The sequence below is a fragment of the Hevea brasiliensis genome, chromosome 8, assembly GCF_030052815.1.
Source record: "Hevea brasiliensis isolate MT/VB/25A 57/8 chromosome 8, ASM3005281v1, whole genome shotgun sequence".
Taxonomy (NCBI): domain Eukaryota; kingdom Viridiplantae; phylum Streptophyta; class Magnoliopsida; order Malpighiales; family Euphorbiaceae; genus Hevea; species Hevea brasiliensis.
This window is the reverse complement of record NC_079500.1, coordinates 10,244,764-10,263,336: the sequence shown is the minus strand read 5'-3', so window position 1 is coordinate 10,263,336 and position 18,573 is coordinate 10,244,764. Positions and strand designations below refer to the sequence as shown.

The 18,573-nt window shown below is 31.2% G+C and overlaps 1 protein-coding gene across 3 annotated transcripts; it reads left to right on the top strand.

The window, feature by feature from the left end:
- The first annotated feature begins 3,101 nt into the window (after positions 1-3,101).
- LOC110646500 (ABC transporter G family member 1) lies at positions 3,102-16,306 on the top strand. 3 transcript variants are annotated; one of them, XM_058151250.1, is made up of 7 exons: positions 3,102-3,659; positions 4,311-4,781; positions 4,895-4,981; positions 5,110-5,235; positions 5,633-5,830; positions 5,912-5,998; positions 15,452-16,305. In XM_058151250.1, the coding sequence occupies exons 1-7, from the start codon at positions 3,648-3,650 to the stop codon at positions 16,142-16,144; spliced, it is 1,674 nt and encodes a 557-aa protein (XP_058007233.1). In that variant the 5' UTR covers positions 3,102-3,647; the 3' UTR covers positions 16,145-16,305. The 3 variants fall into 3 exon arrangements, with proteins under 3 accessions (XP_058007233.1, XP_058007235.1, XP_058007234.1); XM_058151252.1 differs by lacking the exon at positions 15,452-16,305 and adding an exon at positions 9,360-9,516; XM_058151251.1 differs by lacking the exons at positions 4,895-4,981; positions 5,110-5,235 and having other exon boundaries at positions 15,452-16,306.
- The last annotated feature ends 2,267 nt before the right edge of the window (positions 16,307-18,573 follow it).

The window sequence follows — 18,573 nt, the reverse complement described above, 5'->3', positions numbered from 1 at the left end:
GCCTATGAATGTAAAGAGTGGGATTATCTGAGGCATATTATGACAATTTTTGGCTTTCATCAGAAATGGATCTTCTGGATAATGGAGTGTGTAACCACTATTTCTTACTCTATTAATGTTAATGGTCACAAGATTTGGACTCATTCAACCATCTACGGGCCTTTGACAGGGAGAGTGAATTTGGATTTTTGCCGTTTAAAGAGAAAAATATGATTATTAGTTTCGGTTGTATGGTATATATATGCAGTTTAAATGACGAAACCAAATAACAATCGAACTGAATCATTTCAACCAACAAATTTAATTAAATCGATTTGGTTCAATTTTTCAATCAAAACCAAATACTACTTAGCCCTCTTTCAGAGGTAGTATTGTCGCGTGCTTATTACTAAACCGCGATTATGTAACTTGGTCATAATGGAACCAACAGTGTGTGGTATGGACTCAAAGATTGTTAGCTTTTAGCCTAAAGTTTGAAATAAGATATTGTTTTTAGGAGACGGTATTACTAATTATTACTTTACTATATGCTAAAGGAGGGCAACCTTTTACTGTTTCTAAGAATAGTGAAAAATTCCCTCTATCCTTTTTTTTTTTTATTCTGTTATATAAGGCAAGCGTTAACTGTGAAGAGATGAGGAATTAAGGGTGTTATTGTTTCTACAGTTTCTAACTATAATTACCAGATGACAATCAGTGTTCATACGATGAAATAATCTTCTTTCAAATAAAATTTATGAAAAAAATAATTTCTAAATTCTAATAATTTTTACTTTTTTAATAGTCCAACAATATAATAACAATAATTTTAATATATATATATATATATATATATATATATATATATATATATATATATCAATTCAAATTATTTTTTCTCATTTCAATTTATATTTTAATTTTAATTGCTTTCAAATTATTTTGTTATTATTGTTATTGAAATAATTTTGAAATTTATTGATTAATAACAATGTTGTGATAATTTTCCCTATTGCATTTCTTTATTTTTAGTGTCATTTTTTTTAATTTTTTTATTTTATTATTAAAAATTAATATTTTCTTTTTAATTTTTTACATGATATATCTTGAATTTTTGACCCGCTACAATATTTTTTTTAATTAATTGAATTTTCTGAATTAAAGTGAATGCTTAATCTCTTTTTCAATTTTTATATAGATATTACATTTTATTAATTGAATTTTTAAATTTTTATTTATTTATTTATTTTAATATTTAAACCATTTATATGTTCATAAATAAATTGATTTTCGTATAATTTTTACTTTTTTATTTTCAATTTAATTATTTTTAATTATTTAATTTGTATTCATTATTATTGTTTTTCTTAAATCAGTTTTAAGATTATATTATTTTATGATAAAATGAATTTTACTTTATTAATTTATTTCAGCATTATTTTTTTTCTATAAATACAGGTAAGATTTTGATTAAAATTATTATTTTTTATAATAATAATTAATTATTATTATTATCTTTAAAATATTTAAAATAATATTTATAAGCTTTTTATAATATCTATTTAGAGTTTTTAGTCTATTAAATGTATAATTATAAATAATAAATAATTAAATTTTCTTTGCTTATATTTAATTTATTTTTTAATAATTAAAAATATTTTAAAACAATGTGCATATACATTATTTTTATATACTAAACCTATTACCTTAAGAATAATATTAGACACATTTTTTATTACTTTTTTTAAACAATCATTACTATTATTTTCTTTTATAACTGTACTCTACAATTAATTTTTTTCTTTTTTTTAAACTATATATTTATTCCATGTGTTATAATAAATAAATAATAAATATAATATTGTTAATATTAATTTATTTAAAACTAATCTATATACACATAACTAATATATAACAACGTTTTTATTTCACTTGAATTATGATCTACAAATAAATAATATGTAATATAAATTTTATATATTTTTAAAATAAAATTAGATGTATTTTCAAGAAAAATATATTTTTATTATATTAATATAATAAAAATGTAAACATAAAAAAAAAAATTACATCCTCAGCATAGCGCGAGTTTTAAAAGGCTTTTATACAGCTAAAAGAAAAGATATTAAGATGCCAAAGTTTTTTTAATATTATTTTATGTTTTTGTATAAATTATTAAACTAATAAAAAGTAATGACACTATTATATACTAAATGCTATTTTACATAAAATTTATGGGATGCAACATTAAATTTTTTAAAAATTTAAATTCTTATGACATGCTTTATTCAAAATAAAATAATCATAAAAGTCTATATATATATATTATTTTTAAAATTACAATAATACTTTTTCCATGAAAAAATTTATTAAAATATATTTTTGTGATATTTTAATTTTTCATAATTTTTATTTATTAAATTGATATAATATTTTCTTATAATATACAAATTTATTAAAAACTTTAATTTTTTGACATTAAAAATTTCATTTTCATTGATTTTTTTTTAAATTATCATTTGACAGGGAAAAAAATATGCAACAATATATGGATTTCACAAAAATTCACATTAATTACAATTCATATTTTTTAAAAATATATTATTATTATGAGTAAAACAAATATAAATGATTAAAATAATTTAATTACTTTTTACTCATCCCTTAGAAGCATTCACTAAAAAACACACATATAATTAAATAAAATTCTTTGAGCCATTAAAAAATATTATATATATGTATATAGAAGGTTGCCTTTTAGGTAAAAACAATAGTACTGCAAGATCTCATTTTAATTATGAAAAAATTATTATTTAATATTTTTATTTTAAATAAAATTAATTATTTTATTATTTTATTTTTAAAAAATATATTAATTATTTTTTATATTTTTATTTTATTTACTATTTGGTATCTCTAATTAATTTAGACTTTAATTTAAATTTCATTTAATTTTTATAATTTTAAAAATATAACTATACAATCTCTTTATTTTTTAAATATTAAATTATTTAATTTTTATAATAATAATTTTTCTTTCTCTTAAATATATTAACTAATTGAAAATTAGATTTAACCAGCAATATGCCTTGTGTTGTGGTCGGACTTGTGTCATAGTTCGGTGAAGTGGTGGTTGTGTGATGTGTCGAGTATTTTCTCAGGATGCCTGCATTTAGTGGGTGGGATATATATGGCACATTTTTGCATCTCTCGGGCATATGTGGCAGAAGAACATTTTCCTTTGGCTAGTTTGGAACAGTAAAGCCACTGCTATTTTCAAGCTCACTTGCAAAAAGGAACACCTGTTCATGAAGCAAATCTCACATATCCTCCCACGGCTGCTTCTCTTCATCCTTCACAGAGACTAAACGAAAGTGATCTTAATAAACCTAAGTATCCTTTTTCTTCATCACCATCTCTGCCTGATAATTCTGAAATCATGACTTCACTGGAAATGGAAACCTCTGATATTAACTCGGTTCAAACTCATACACCAAAGGAAGATGTTGATGATGCTGTTTTCTTGAGTTGGAAGGATTTATGGGTGACAGTTCGTGATGGAAGACATGGAAGCAGGTCAATCCTTCAGGGTCTTACTGCTTATGCCCAACCTGGAGAACTTCTTGCTATAATGGATCCGTCAGGTTGTAGCAAGTCAACCCTTCTTGATGCGTTGGCAGGTATTGATCTTGATCGTTCTCATATATAAGGACTACTAATTTTATTTAGGTTAAAGGCCTCAGGCACTTTCTCACAAACCCTAAAAAATTTCCTTTTTAATTTATGTTATTTAAATATATAAAAATAGTATAAAATGTAAATATCTTCGGTAACATCAAATTTTAAAAAATATATATTTATTTCTTTTACGGATTCCAATTGATTCTCTTGTTTACTTATATTTTTTAAATTGACTTTTTATAAATTTAAGTATTAATTTTTTTTTAGTGGATGATGTATTTTTATTAATGGGAAGTTAATTGTATAAAAAAATTTTCTATTGGCCTCATTTAATGTATTGAAAATCTTAACATATATGAAAATTAATGGATATGTATAAGATTGATAACGCTGAAATTGAGTTGTGATTATATCGCAGGGACTCTGAATTCAAATACAATGCAAGCTGGAGAGATCCTTATCAATGGCCACAAACAGGCACTTGCTTACGGAACATCGGTGAGCAGAATTTAAAGAATAAGAAATATATATTACTTTGATCATGCATCTATGAATAATATAAAACATTCGACATGATAACAGTAGCAACAACAAATTATTTTTTATTCCAGTGACTAATTATACTTTCGTTATTTGTAAAGTTGTAATAGGCTTATGTGACGCAAGATGATAATTTGGTCGCAACATTAACAGTTAGAGAAGCGGTTTACTACTCAGCTCAGCTTCAATTGCCAAACTCAACGTCCAACTCAGAAAAGAAGGAGAGAGCAGAGAGGACAATAAGAGAAATGGGTTTACAAGATGCCATGAACACAAGAATAGGAGGCTGGGGAGCTAAAGGCCTCAGTGGTGGCCAAAAGAGGAGAGTAAGCATTTGCATAGAGATCTTAACACCCCCAAAACTTCTCTTCTTTGATGAACCCACAAGTGGCCTTGATAGTGCAGCTTCATATTATGTCATGAGCAGAATTGCTAGCTTGGGCAGGAATAATGGAATCAGAAGAACTATCATTTTGTCCATTCATCAGCCTAGCAGTGAAGTCTTTCAGCTTTTTAACAATCTTTGCCTCCTTTCTTCTGGTAAAATGGTGTATTTTGGTCCTGCTTCTGCACCCAATGAGGTTAGCATCTGAAACATTTCACAAAATTAATTGATTCATGGTAATCGTTGGAGTAACTATATAATTGAAGTACTAAATAGAAAATAATCACTCTTTCTTTTGATTTTACGTAGTTCTTCACTTTGAATGGCTTCCCTTGCCCAACCTATCAGAACCCTTCTGATCACTTCTTGAAAACCATTAATAAGGATTTTGGAAGGGTAAGCTGTGTAAACCAATCAATAATATATATATATATTTTTTTTTCTTCGAAACCATTATGAAAATAGCTGCAAAATTGGGGAAGGGGAAGTTCCATATATCTGATAAAGAATGCTCCTATGACCAGGATCTTGAGCAAGGAATGGGTGATGCAATGCCTACAGAAGAAGTGATTAATACCCTCATTCAATCCTATACATCGTCTGAAACTTACCAAGACGTTCGAAAGAAAGTAGCAGAAATAAATACAGAGGTAATGAAATAACAAATGAAAATTTCAACTAGTAATTAGTTTACTAAACACATTTAATAACGGATCAGAGGTACCATCAAGCGTGGTGGCTTAGTGATATAAGCTTTTGGTGTTGGATGCATTCAACCTTGGTTCGACTCCCCACTCTAGTGTTGACTAAAGATTGTCTTCACTTGATATGAATGGGTGAATTGACTGCAGATTGTCTGTGACGCCTTATAATTCACTATGACTCAATGATAAGTCCTCTATTAAGTGAGTTTAAATTAGGGGTTATGAAACCATTTAACAGTGGACCTTGGATGTATGGACAATAATTGTTACATCCGGATAGCTCTTATTTTCTCCAGTTAAAAAGAAAAATCAAAGGTGGATATTGTTTTTGCATGGATTTTAGGATTATGGAGCAATATTGGAGAAGAAGAGAAGTCATGCTAGTTTCCTTAATCAATTTCTTGTTCTTACAAGAAGATCCTTTGTGAACATGTACCGAGACATAGGATACTACTGGTTGCGCCTATTTGTCTATGTTGGATTGGCTTTTGGTCTGGCCACCATATATTATGATCTTGGCTCTAGCTATGGTTCCATCCAGGTAACTAGTCACTTAAACATACGTTATAAACAGCTTAGAGTATCAAAATTAATTTCATTATATTTGTTTCCCTTGTTCTAGGCTAGAGGTTCACTGCTTATGTTCATATCTACATTCCTCACGTTTATGGCCATTGGTGGATTCCCTTCTTTCGTGGAAGAAATGAAGGTAATTTTCCTTTTCTATAAAGATTATCTTCATTCAAACTTTGTTTAATTTGAGGGATTATAAATTAGAGCTCAAATGAGACTATTTGAGAGATTTAATAAGCTTCATTACTTTTATTCTTGATAGTTATTTATTTATTTTTATTTGAATACACATGTATAATGTCTCTATTTATATATACTTATGTGTATTTAATGCTAGTAAAAAGTAGCATTATACTAGCAAAGCTGGTACTAGAAGGAGAAACAATAAATATAGTTAGTGGTTATGCCCCACAAATAGGACTAAATAGTGAGAGCAAACAAAGGTTTTGGGAAGATATGGATGATCTAATGCAAAGCATACCGAATGAAGAGAATATTTTCATTGGTGAAGATTTGAATGGACACGTAGGAAGTAATAGGTAAGGTTATGAGAATGTTTATGGAGGTTTAAGTTTTGGCAGTTGAAATGAAGAAGAAAAAAGTATCCTGGATTTTGCTATGGCATACAACCTAATATTAGCAAATACCTACTTTATAAAAAGAGAGTCACATTTAGTGACTTTTAAAAGTAGGCAACATAAAAGCCAAATTGACTTCCTATTAACCAGAAAGACAAATAGAGCTCTATGCAAGGATTGCAAGGTCATTTCAGGAGAGGCTTTAACAAGTCAACATCGGTTAGTGGTCTTGGATATCAAGTTTAGGAGCAATTCAAGTAAGGTTAGAAGAAATAGTGTAGCTCGAACAAAGTGGTGGGAGTTCAAAAGAGTAAAGCAAGTGAAGTTCAAAAATGAGCTTCTCAAGTCCAAAGCATGGAAACTGGATGTGGAGGCCAATGATATGTGGATACAGATGGCATCAAAGATTAGAGAAGTAGTTAAAAAAGTACTTGGAGAGTCTAGAGAACATTGACCACCATCAAAAGAGAAATGGTGGTGGAATAAGGAAGTACAAAAGGCAATGAAGAGAAAAAGGGAATGGTATAAGAAATTACCTAAGTGTGATAATAATGAGGCATATGAACAATACAAGATAGCAAAAAAAGAGGCAAAAAAGGTAGTTAGTCAAGCAAGAGCGCAGGCCATTGAAAAGTTATACAAGAAACTTGGAACTAAAGAAGGAGAGAAAGATATTTATAGATTAGCAAGGAGGAGAGAAAAGAAATATCAAGATCTCAATCAAGTTAAGTGCATTAAGAATAAATAAGGAAAAGTATTAGTGAAAGATGAGGACATTAAAGAACGATGGAGAAATTATATTGATGATCTCTTTAACAATAGTCAAAGTGGTAATAGCGTGAATATAGACTACAGAATAATAGAAAAGAATTTGAATTATACTAGAAGGATTAGATTTTTAGAAGTAAAGGAAGCACTTAAGAGAATGAAAGTGGGTAAAGCCTATGGACCCGATGGAATACCAATTGAAGTGTGGAAGTGTTTGTGAGATATGAGAGTGGCATGGTTAACTAAATTATTTAATAAGATTCTAAACTCAAAGAAAATGCCTGATGAATGGAGGAGAAGTATTTTAGTACTTATTTTTAAAAATAAGGGAGACATACAGTGTTGCTCAAACTATAGGAGAATTAAACTCATGAGCCATACTATGAAGTTGTGAGAGAGAGTTATGGAACATCGACTACGTCATGACACTTCTATCTCTCCTAATCAATTTGGCTTCATGCCCAGTCGTTCAACTATAGAAGCGATCTTTCTCATTAGAAGTTTGATGGAGAAATATAAAGATGTGAAGAAAGATCTACACATGGTTTTTATCAATTTGGAGAAGGCTTATGATAGTGTTCCAAGAGATATCTTATGGAGAGTGTTAGAACAAAAGAGGGTATCTATTAGGTACATACAAGTGTTAAAAGATATGTATGAAGGAGCAACTACTATTGTGCGCACAGTGAGAGGGGACACAAGAGGTTTTTCTATCTCAATTGGATTACACCAAGGTTCAGCTGAAAGCCCTTACCTTTTTACATTAGTTTTAGATGAATTGATGAAACATATACAAGAGAATATCTTTTGGTGCATGATGTTTGCAGATAATATAGTTCTAATAGATGAGACGCGAGAAGGAGTCAATAGAAAGCTAGAGTTTTGGAGAAGTACTCTAGAGTCAAAGGGTTTTAAGTTAAATAGAACGAAGACAGAATACATATATTACAAGTTCAACGAAGGTTGAACTAGTGATAGGAAAGGAGTTAGTTTGGATAGAGTGATACTGCCCCAAAGTAATCACTTTAAATATCTCAACTTAATCCTTCAAGTATATGGGGGATGTGAGAAGGATCTTAATCATAGGATTAAAGCCGGATGGTTGAAGTGAAGAAGTGCCATGGGAGTTTTATGTGATCGCAAGATTCCCAATAAGTTGAAAGAAAAATTTTACCGTACAGCCATACGACCGGCCATGTTATATGGTAGTGAGTGTTGGGCACTGAAGCAGTCGTATATGTATAAGATAAGAGTTACAGAGATGAGAATATTAAGGTGAATGAGTGGTCATATTAGACTAGATAAAATCTGTAATGAGAGTATTAGAGAAAATGTATGAGTAGTGTCAATTGAGGATAAGTTGAGAGAAGGGAGATTGAGTTGGTTTGGTCATGTGAAGCGTAGACATACGGAGGCTCCAGTTAGACAAGCAGAGCATATTAGGTTAAAGGATAGAAAGAAAAGAAGGGGTAGACCTAAATTGACTTGGAGGAGAGTAGTACTGCATGACCTATAAGTATTACACATTTCTGAAGATTTAACCCAAAAATGTTTAGAATAGAAAAAGAGAATCCATATAGCTGACCCCAAATTATTGGGATAAAAACTTAGTTGACTTAAGTTGAGTTATGTGTATTTAATGCATATTGCCTCCATTGACTAAATTTTTTGGATATGCCTGGTATATAGGTGTCTATTGTATAATGCATGAGACTCTAAAGCTTGCATTGTTTGCATTTTGATCACCCAATTGAATGGAGATGATTAGGAAAATTAACAAGGGATTTATATAGAAAGAAAGTCTTTATCATATTAATTTTTTTTTTTCATCTTTATCATATTAATTTTTTTTTTTCAATTGCTAAACAAATTTTGCAACTACATCGAATCAGGTATTTGTACGGGAAAGATTAAATGGGTTCCATTATGGAACCACTGCGTTTATTTTTTCCAACACATTCTCTTCCATGCCATTCTTGTTGGTGATTTCACTGATTCCTGGAGCTATAGCTTACTACCTTACTGGACTTCAAAAAGGATTTGACCACTTTCTATGCTTTGTTTCCATAATATTTGCTTCTATGATATTGGTAGAGAGTGTAATGATGGTTGTAGCAAGTATTGTGCCTAATTTTCTGATGGGAATTATAGCTGGTGCTGGTATTCAAGGCCTCATGATCTTAGGTGGTGGATTTTTTCGGTTGCCCAATGATCTTCCAAAGCCATTTTGGAAGTACCCTTTATATTACATTGCCTTCCACAAGTATGCATACCAAGGAATGTTCAAGAATGAGTTTGACGGGTTAAAATTTCAGAGTAATCAAGCTGCAGGAGGTATTCCTCGCATCATCAATGGTGAAGAAATTCTGAGAGATGTATGGCAAGTGGAAATGGGCTATTCCAAATGGGTTGATGTTGTAATCTTGCTTGGAATGGCAATTTTCTATAGATTTCTGTTCCTGATAATTATCAAGACTTCTGAAACCATCAAGCCTGTTATTATAGCTGCTACGGAAGTGCCTCCTAACGAAACAATTCATGGGGAGGCCTTGTAGAATCATATATGAAATAATTGTAATCTTACTGTTTTGAAGGCAGGAACTTGTTTTATTCATGCTAGGTTGTATGATGCAACTTTAAGAATGGAAATGGAATCTAGTGTTTGTGTATCTTAGCACTGATGATGAACTGAGGAAAGAACAATTTTCTATTCTAATTAATTACCGTCCCAATATTAATCCTTAAGCAATGATTATTAGCGACTTTAATTCCTAATTATCTGGAGATGAAAAGTTGGGTGGAGGAAGAATTAAACTCTCTCAGTGTTCTGCATTTCGGAATTTTATTAATGGCATGAGGCTCTTTGATATGGGTTTCCAAGGACAAAAGATGACCTGGGACAATAGGTGTAGTGGACTAGCTCACATTGAAGCGCGCTTAGACAGGAGTCTGGCCACCCTTCAGTTGCTTTTCCCCTACCCGATGGGCTCAGATCACTGACCGCTATTGGTTGACCGTGATCCACATACTCAGAGCGAAGAAAGACTTTGCTGTTAATGCTTGATGGGCTAATATGTTGGAAGCTTGTACCAATATCTCTTCAGCCTGGACTAGCGGTAATGAAAATTCTGGTACATCAAACATTTACTTTAAAATTAATAAGTGTCGTTATATGCTTTTATTAATTGGAACAGGCATAGACTCCATAATTCTGGAGTTCGACTTCAATTATTGCAAAATCAGTTGGCAGTTGCAAAATCGAACGTGAATAACTGAGGAGAGGAACAATTCTGGCCACAGAATCCCGTCAGAATTGGTTGCAGCTCGTGGGGTGTGGGGTGTGGTGGGGGTTGGGCCTGGGTGTGGTACGAGAGGAATATTTCTTATTTTCATGCTAAAGTTATTTTTAGAAGAAAGAGGAATGTTGTTAAATCCGCTTTTTCAGTCTAGAATCGGTGAAGAGGCTATAAAATTATATTAGAAAATCGAATTGTAAAATCATAAGATTTTATAGCTTACTTAACATTTTTTTTCTTATTTAAATCATATTTATATGAATATAAAAATAAACTTTCATATAAATTTAAGCATAAAGAAGTTATGAAAAAAGCTTTTTAATATATTTTTGAGTTTTATATTTAAATTATTTTAATTTTAATTGAAATATTTTTTTCACCAACTTATCAATATTTTAAATTGTTAAATTTTAAATATATAAAATTATAAAATAGTAGAATTATAAACTCATAAAATCATTTTGTTTTTATACAATTTTACTATTTAAAATTATGATTTTACTTTAATTTTATTTAATTTCAATTTTATATATATTTTGACTTATTTTTAGTGATTTTGACTAGTAAAATTATTCGAGTCAACTCGCAAATTTAACAAGTATAAAAAACTTCATTGCAGGGTTTTGGATGGGAGTAGTCGTTGGTATAGCTCTTTAGCTAGCATCAAATTAATGGCTATGGATTATTTTACAGACATATATACTGTCACGACTCAACCTATGGGCCGGATCGGCAATAGGACCTGGGCCAGCCTCAAGCCCCAGAGGTCCTTAGTAAGCCTAATTATTCCTTAACCCAATCCTAAGGCCCATATTAAGCCTAATTCCAAGAATTCAACCGGACAGAGTCCGGTCATAACATGGATCATACAACAGAGAGTTTTGACTCACCTGACCTGTAAGCACAATATATATAACAATTTGAGGAGCTCAACTCACCCTCCATATACTCATAATGTCATAAAATCAAATTGGAGCTCAGCTCCCTCATCTAATCCAATCATACATGCATTTAATAGGTTTATAGATCCAACATGACAATTATAATATAAACCCAAATTCAATAAAGTACTTCTAACACATGCGGAGTTCTATAATTTAGTAAAGTTATACAAAACATAACAAATATTACTAAATGTCCTGCGAAGGAGAGAGGCAAGTTAAAACTCAACAACAAATCTCTTGTATCCTAGAAAAATAAGATGAACACGAGTGAACGTTCGATTCAGATAGTAAAATACCGATTTTAAGCACAATTTCTATAGCTATCTAAAGCTAATGCATCCTAAAGAGTGGAATGCAATACCTTCATAATTTTCATACAAATCATATCATAACAGCAAAAAGTTAATTTGGAGCATTTACGCACCCATATAATATTCAAGCAATATATATATGAGAGTTGATCCCCTATACAGCTCTCTTAATCCAATCTCTGCCAGCGAGTACATCTCAAGCTAAACTTTCGCTTAATAGACCAAATGCGGGGGCTAGCGAGATCATCTCGAGCCGTGCCTACCCCGACTTAACCATAAAAGGATCGGGTCCCATCGAGTCAAGCTCCAGCCGCGTCTACCTATCCTGTTCATATCCAATACCACACACCACACGCACGCCAACACACGCACACTGCTCTAAATTACCATAAAATAACATCAATAGCATTTCATTAATTAAGAATGCAATATAAAATGTGCCCAGTATTTAACTACATAGATATATATTTATAAGTGATGTATGGGCATGCCATATAGATATATATTTATAAGTGATGTATAGGCATGCCTGAACATATAATAATATTAAAATTATAATTAAAATCAATATTTTACTCACAAACATAAATCGAGGTCACTGTGGCGGCTGGGTGGAGGGGGAAGGTTGTCCTGGCTTATCTGACAATTACGTTACAATTATTTAATATAATTGACTCAATACAAGCTTAAAAGAATCAATGACACTCTAAGTTGTGCCTAAAATTCGGCAGAATTCCCTCTATACCTAGGACCTACCTAACCTGCAAAATGGCTCAAAATACACTTCTATATCCACAAGTCTCACAACCACAACTCAATCACATCACATAGCCCCTCCTGGGCCCATCCAACAGTCAACAACTATAATTTGAAAAATTACCATTTAGTCCCTACAATTAACCCCTTTGCAAAAACTACCCAAATGAGCTCTAAAAATTCTAAAATTTTATCCCGCGGTCCTTAGCAATATTACTAAGCTAATACAAAAGGAATTATAATTTTCTAACTACCCACGAATATTTTATGGATTTTTAATTTAAACTCAAAACTAAATAATTAAGGAAACTTATGATTCAAGCTTACCTGTGCCAATTCAGATATTGGAAACATATCCGAGACATCTGAAAACAGTGAGATAGCCTATAATCTTGACCCGGTTCTAAAGTAGCTTCGGCCACCCGGCTGTCCGGCCCCAAAATGCAGAGCCATTCGACAATCGAAATTTTGAAAATCGAGTGTACCTTCACAAAGCCCATAACACGGAGGTTAGACTAAAATATTTATATTTACATATAAAATAATTATTTAAAAATTAGAAGTATTACATTCTCCCCCCCTTAAAGAAAATTCGTCATCGAATTTTACACAAGACAGAATAAAGAATTACAAGATTACACAGTGGACAAGTATGGGTACTTATTGCCCATGTCTTGCTCTGACTCCCAGGTACACTCTTCTATCGATTAGCTCCTCCACAAAACCTTAACCATATTGATCTGTTTTGACCATAGCTGCCTCATCTGAAAGTCCACTATGGCTATTAGCTGCTCCTCGAAGGTTAGGTTTTCCTTCAACTCCACTGTATCGGGTTATAACACATGGGAAGGATCAGGTATGTACTTTCTAAGCATAGAAATATGGAAAACTGGATAGACGTGAGAAAGGCTTGGTAGTAACTCCAACTGGTCAGTAACTGTTCCAACTTTATCAATGACCTTAAAAGGTCCTATGTATCTTGGTGGTAGCTTGCCTTCCTTTCCAAACCTCATAACTCCTTTTATTGGGGAGACCTTTAGGAATACATAATCACCCACTGTAAACTCTATATCCTTTCTCCTAGGATCAGCATAGCTGTTTTGCCTGCTGTAGTATCCTAGCTATCATCGTCATTTCACAGCGAAACTCATACCTCAAACCTCTCAATCTTTTTCTAACATCTTCAGTACTCACTATACCTCCATTGTGTTTGACTTGATATCTCATAACTTCTATCAACTTTGGTGCTTACCTCTCCTTCATTGTGCCCTAAGGTATCTCTTAGTGACTTTAGTCTTCATACCTCTGTTTCAACAATCTCTGCTTCTGACAGACATGACTTATGTTCCTTATCCTATAGTATCCTATGAGATGTTTTCCTGTAGCACCTATCATAGGTATTTTGTTCGTCATCTTTACTTGTCCTATGGCCCCATTGGTTAACACCTATGCATCTTCTCATTCCGATGATACTTTGAATTCCCAATTTACTTGTGTCACTACTAAGCTATGTAAACCAATCAATAATATATTTTTTTTTCTTCAAAACCATTATGAAAATAGCTGCAAAATTGGGGAAGGGGAAGTTCCATATATCTTATAAAGAATGCTCCTATGACCAGGATCTTGAGCGAGGAATGGGTGATGCAATGCCTACAGAAGAAGCGATTAATACCCTCATTCAATCCTATACATCGTCTGAAACTTACCAAGATGTTCGAAAGAAAGTAGCAGAAATAAATACAGAGGTAATGAAATAACAAATGAAAATTTCAACTTGTAATTAGTTTACTAAACACATTTAATAACGGATCAGAGGTACCATCAAGCGTGGTGGCTTAGTGATATAAGCTTTTGGTGTTGGATGCATTCAACCTTGGTTCGACTCCCCACTCCAGTGTAGTGTTGACTAAAGATTGTCTTCACTTGATATGAATGGGTGAATGGACTGCAGATTGTCCATACTTTTGATGCCTTAGAATTCACTATGACTCAGTTGTAAGTCCCCATTAAATGAGGTTAAATCAGGGGTTCTGAAACCATTTAGCAGTGGACCTTGGATGTAGGGGCAATAATTGTTACATCCGGATAACTCTTATTTTCTGCAGTTAAAAAAAAAATAATAAAGGTGGATATTGTTTTTGCATGGATTTTAGGATTAAGGAGCAGTATTGGAGAAGAAGAGAAGTCATGCTAGTTTCCCTAATCAATTTCTTGTTCTTACAAGAAGATCCTTTCTGAACATGTACCGAGACATAGGATACTACTGGTTGCGCCTATGTGTCTATGTTGGATTGGCTTTTGGTCTGGCCACCATATATTATGATCTTGGCTCTAGCTATGGCTCCATCCAGGTAACTAGTCACTTAAACATACGTTATAAACAGCTTAGAGTATCAAAATTAATTTCATTATATTTGTTTCCCTTGTTCCAGGCTAGAGGTTCACTGCTTATGTTCATATCTGCATTCCTCACGTTTATGGCCATAGGTGGATTCCCTTCTTTCGTGGAAGAAATGAAGGTAATTTTCCTTTTCTATAAAGATTATCTTCATTCAAACTTTGTTTAATTTGAGGGATTATAAATTAGAGCTCAAATGAGACTATTTGAGAGATTTAATAAGCTTCATTACTTTTATCCTTGATAGTTTTTATATTTATTTTTATTTGAATACATGTGTATAATGTCTCCTTTTATATATACTTATGTGTATTTAATGCATATCGCCTCCATCGACTAAATTTTTTGGATCCACCTGGTATACAAGTGTCTATTGTATAATGCATGAGACTTTAAAGCTTGCATTGTTTGCATTTTGATCACCGAATGGAGATGATTAGGAAAATTAATAAGGGATTTATATGGAAAGAAAGTCTTCATCATATTAATTTTTTTTTTTCATTGCTAAACAAATTTTACAACTACATCGAATCAGGTATTTGTACGAGAAAGATTAAATGGGCATTATGGAACCAGTGCGTTTATTTTTGCCAACACATGCTCTTCCATGCCATTCTTGTTAGTGATTTCATTGATTCCTGGAGCTATAGCTTGCTACCTTACTGGACTTCAAAAAGGATTTGACCACTTTCTATGCTTTGCTTCCATAATATTTGCTTCTATGATATTGGTAGAGAGTGTAATGATGGTTGTAGCAAGTATTGTGCCTAATTTCCCGATGGGAATTATAGCTGGTGCTGGTATTCAAGGCCTCATGATCTTGGGTGGTGGATTTTTTCGGTTGCACAATGATCTTCCAAAGCCATTTTGGAAGTACCCTTTATATTACATTGCCTTCCACAAGTATGCATACCAAGGAATGTTCAAGAATGAGTTTGAACGGCTAAAATTTCAGAGTAATCAAGCTGCAGGAGGTATTCCTCACATGATCAATGGTGAAGAAATTCTGAGAGATGTATGTCAAGTGGAAATGGGCTATTCCAAATGGGTTGATGTTGTAATCTTGCTTGGAATGGCAATTTTCTATAGATTTCTGTTCCTGATAATTATCAATACTTCTGAAACCATCAAGCCTGTTATTATAGCTGCTGTGGGAGTACCTCCGAAGGAAACAATACAGGTCATGGAGAATTCCACAGCTACGCCTATTCATGGGGAGGCCTTGTAGAGTCATATATGGAAGCTTATAGCTAACCATATTAATTAGAAGGAAATCAAGATAGTTATAGATAGATTTTGAAAATCAGAATTTATTTTTTAAAAAGTCATTTATATTTTATATAATTTTAAAAATATTCATTTTCATTTGTCAAGTTATTACGGCTAGGTATCTTTTGATCAATAATGGGCCAGGTGACAAGCTTGCTAGCAATAGAGCTTTATTTCCTTTCCCTGGATTGTTCTAAACCAATTAAAAGCCCATCGTCATTAGGAGTAAATGGGCTTGCATAGTAGTTATATGCTTATTTTTTACATCCATTAAAAAAAAAAATTCCTCCAACACACAAGAAAATATATATATATATATATATATATATATATATATATGCCGTGCATGCATACCCAATCATTTACTAGCATGCATGCATTTTCGCGATGCATGATAAGGACAGGTTAATTGATAGTGTTTTGCAAATATATAAATAATTAAAGACCACAAATTTCAATTGTTGCGAGAGACCTACCTATCCTTTGAACCGCTCACACACACACACATATTATAGATAATTTAATTATAATTAAGAATCACAAATTTCAATTTTTGCGGTCATCCTTTGAACCGCTCACACACACACACATATATTATAGATAATTTAATTATAATTAAGGACCACAAATTTCAATTGTTGTGAGAGACTTACGTATCCTTTGAACCGCTCACACACACACCCATATTATAGATAATTTAATTATAATTAAGGACCACAAATATCAATTGTTGCAAGAGACCTACGTATCTTTTAAACCGCTCACACACACACACACATATTATAGATAATTTAATTATTTTTTCTATACTTTTAAGAATATAAAAAGTAAAGAGATTTTAAATTCAAATCATCTCATTTATTTATTTTAAAATTATTTATTATTAAAATTATTTATCATTATAATGAAAAAAAAATTACTTATTAGTGTAGTTTATTAATTTAAGGCTTTATTAGAGGAGTTGTTGATATTCCTATTGAGTCAAAGAAAGATCTAAATGAGTCATGTCAGGATATATTATCTTTATGAGATTGATGTTTTCATTAAGTTTAAAAAGAAGCTTCATAAAAAAAATTTATTTTTTAATAATGGTGTGAAATGAGAAAATCTGTATGAGAGTCCACATAAATAGATATTAGAAAATTTTTATATTTCTGAATGTCTAGAGAGAGTATCTTTTGAATTGTGATAAAAGATTTAATATTTAACTTATTTTGAAAATAAATAAGAATCCAAATCTTTAGATTCCAAGAATTCATTATTTAATATAATTTGATGAAAATATCAAAATTATCAAGAAGTGCATTTATTTTTGTTTACACTATACCACCTTGGACCCAATTGGGGACTTGATAAATAAAAAGAGGAAAAGTCATGAGACATGTGAAACACGATTTAAATAATTTGATTTGTTCTTGTCTTGACTTCAAGTAGGGGTGGCCACGGTTCAGGAACCGCCGGTTACGGTTCCTGAACCATTAGTTTAGGTTCAATGAAATCATGAACCTGAACCAAACCACCAAGGGACGGTTTGGAAGACGGTTTCTGAATCGCCGGTTTCGATTTAAGCCCCGATTTAAAATGATTTAAAGGGCGGTTCGAAAAAGAACGGTTCAAGACAGTTTGGATGACGGTTTGAAAGTGGTTTAGGGATGGTTTAAGGGTAGCTTAGACAAAAAAAATTAGAGAAAAATTTTATTGATTCAAAATTTAAGCTATATTTGTAAAAATATTTTAATTTTTCTTAAAAATCTTTCAATCAAAATAAAATAAGAAAAAAAAGAAAGAAAATAATTTATCTTTAAAAAAAATTTAATAAATAAAGACTTGAACCTGATTAAAAAATTAAAGATGAAATTAATTTTTTTTAAAGAAATTAGCAAAAAGTGTATGAACTTAATTTTGCCTATATATCCCTTTAGGATTTAAAGGAATAAAAATTTCTAGTTCTATTACTTGCCTTTTTTTAAAAATTATATAATAATTGATAATTAAAAAGTATAAAAGAGAAAAAAAAATTAAAATTAAGGGTATTGAAAATTTTATTGAGGATTTAAAGTAATAACAAAGTAATTGAGATAGTATTGAAAATTTCAGTAAGTATATAAATAATAAAGTAGGAAAATTGAGAGAGTATTGGAAATTAAAATGAATGTAGAAAATAATTATTTAGAGAATTTGAGAAAAATTAAAAAAATATTAAGAATTGAAGAAAATGCAGAGAATAATTGTGTAGAGAATTAATAATATATATAAATGAATTAGGAGTGAGGTAACATATTTATTGAATTTTTTTATATTTAAATATCCGATTTAATCCGGTTCGAAATCGTCGATTCAATCCGGTTAGAAATCATCAGTTCAATCAGGTTCGAAACCATCGGTTCA

Excerpts from the sequence above, each read along its gene's own strand:
- LOC110646500 (XM_058151250.1), top strand. Across the intron at positions 4,982-5,109 it reads TTAATAAGGATTTTGGAAGG|GATCTTGAGCAAGGAATGGG; the intron begins GTAAGCTGTGTA and ends TCCTATGACCAG. Across the intron at positions 5,236-5,632 it reads TAGCAGAAATAAATACAGAG|GATTATGGAGCAATATTGGA; the intron begins GTAATGAAATAA and ends CATGGATTTTAG.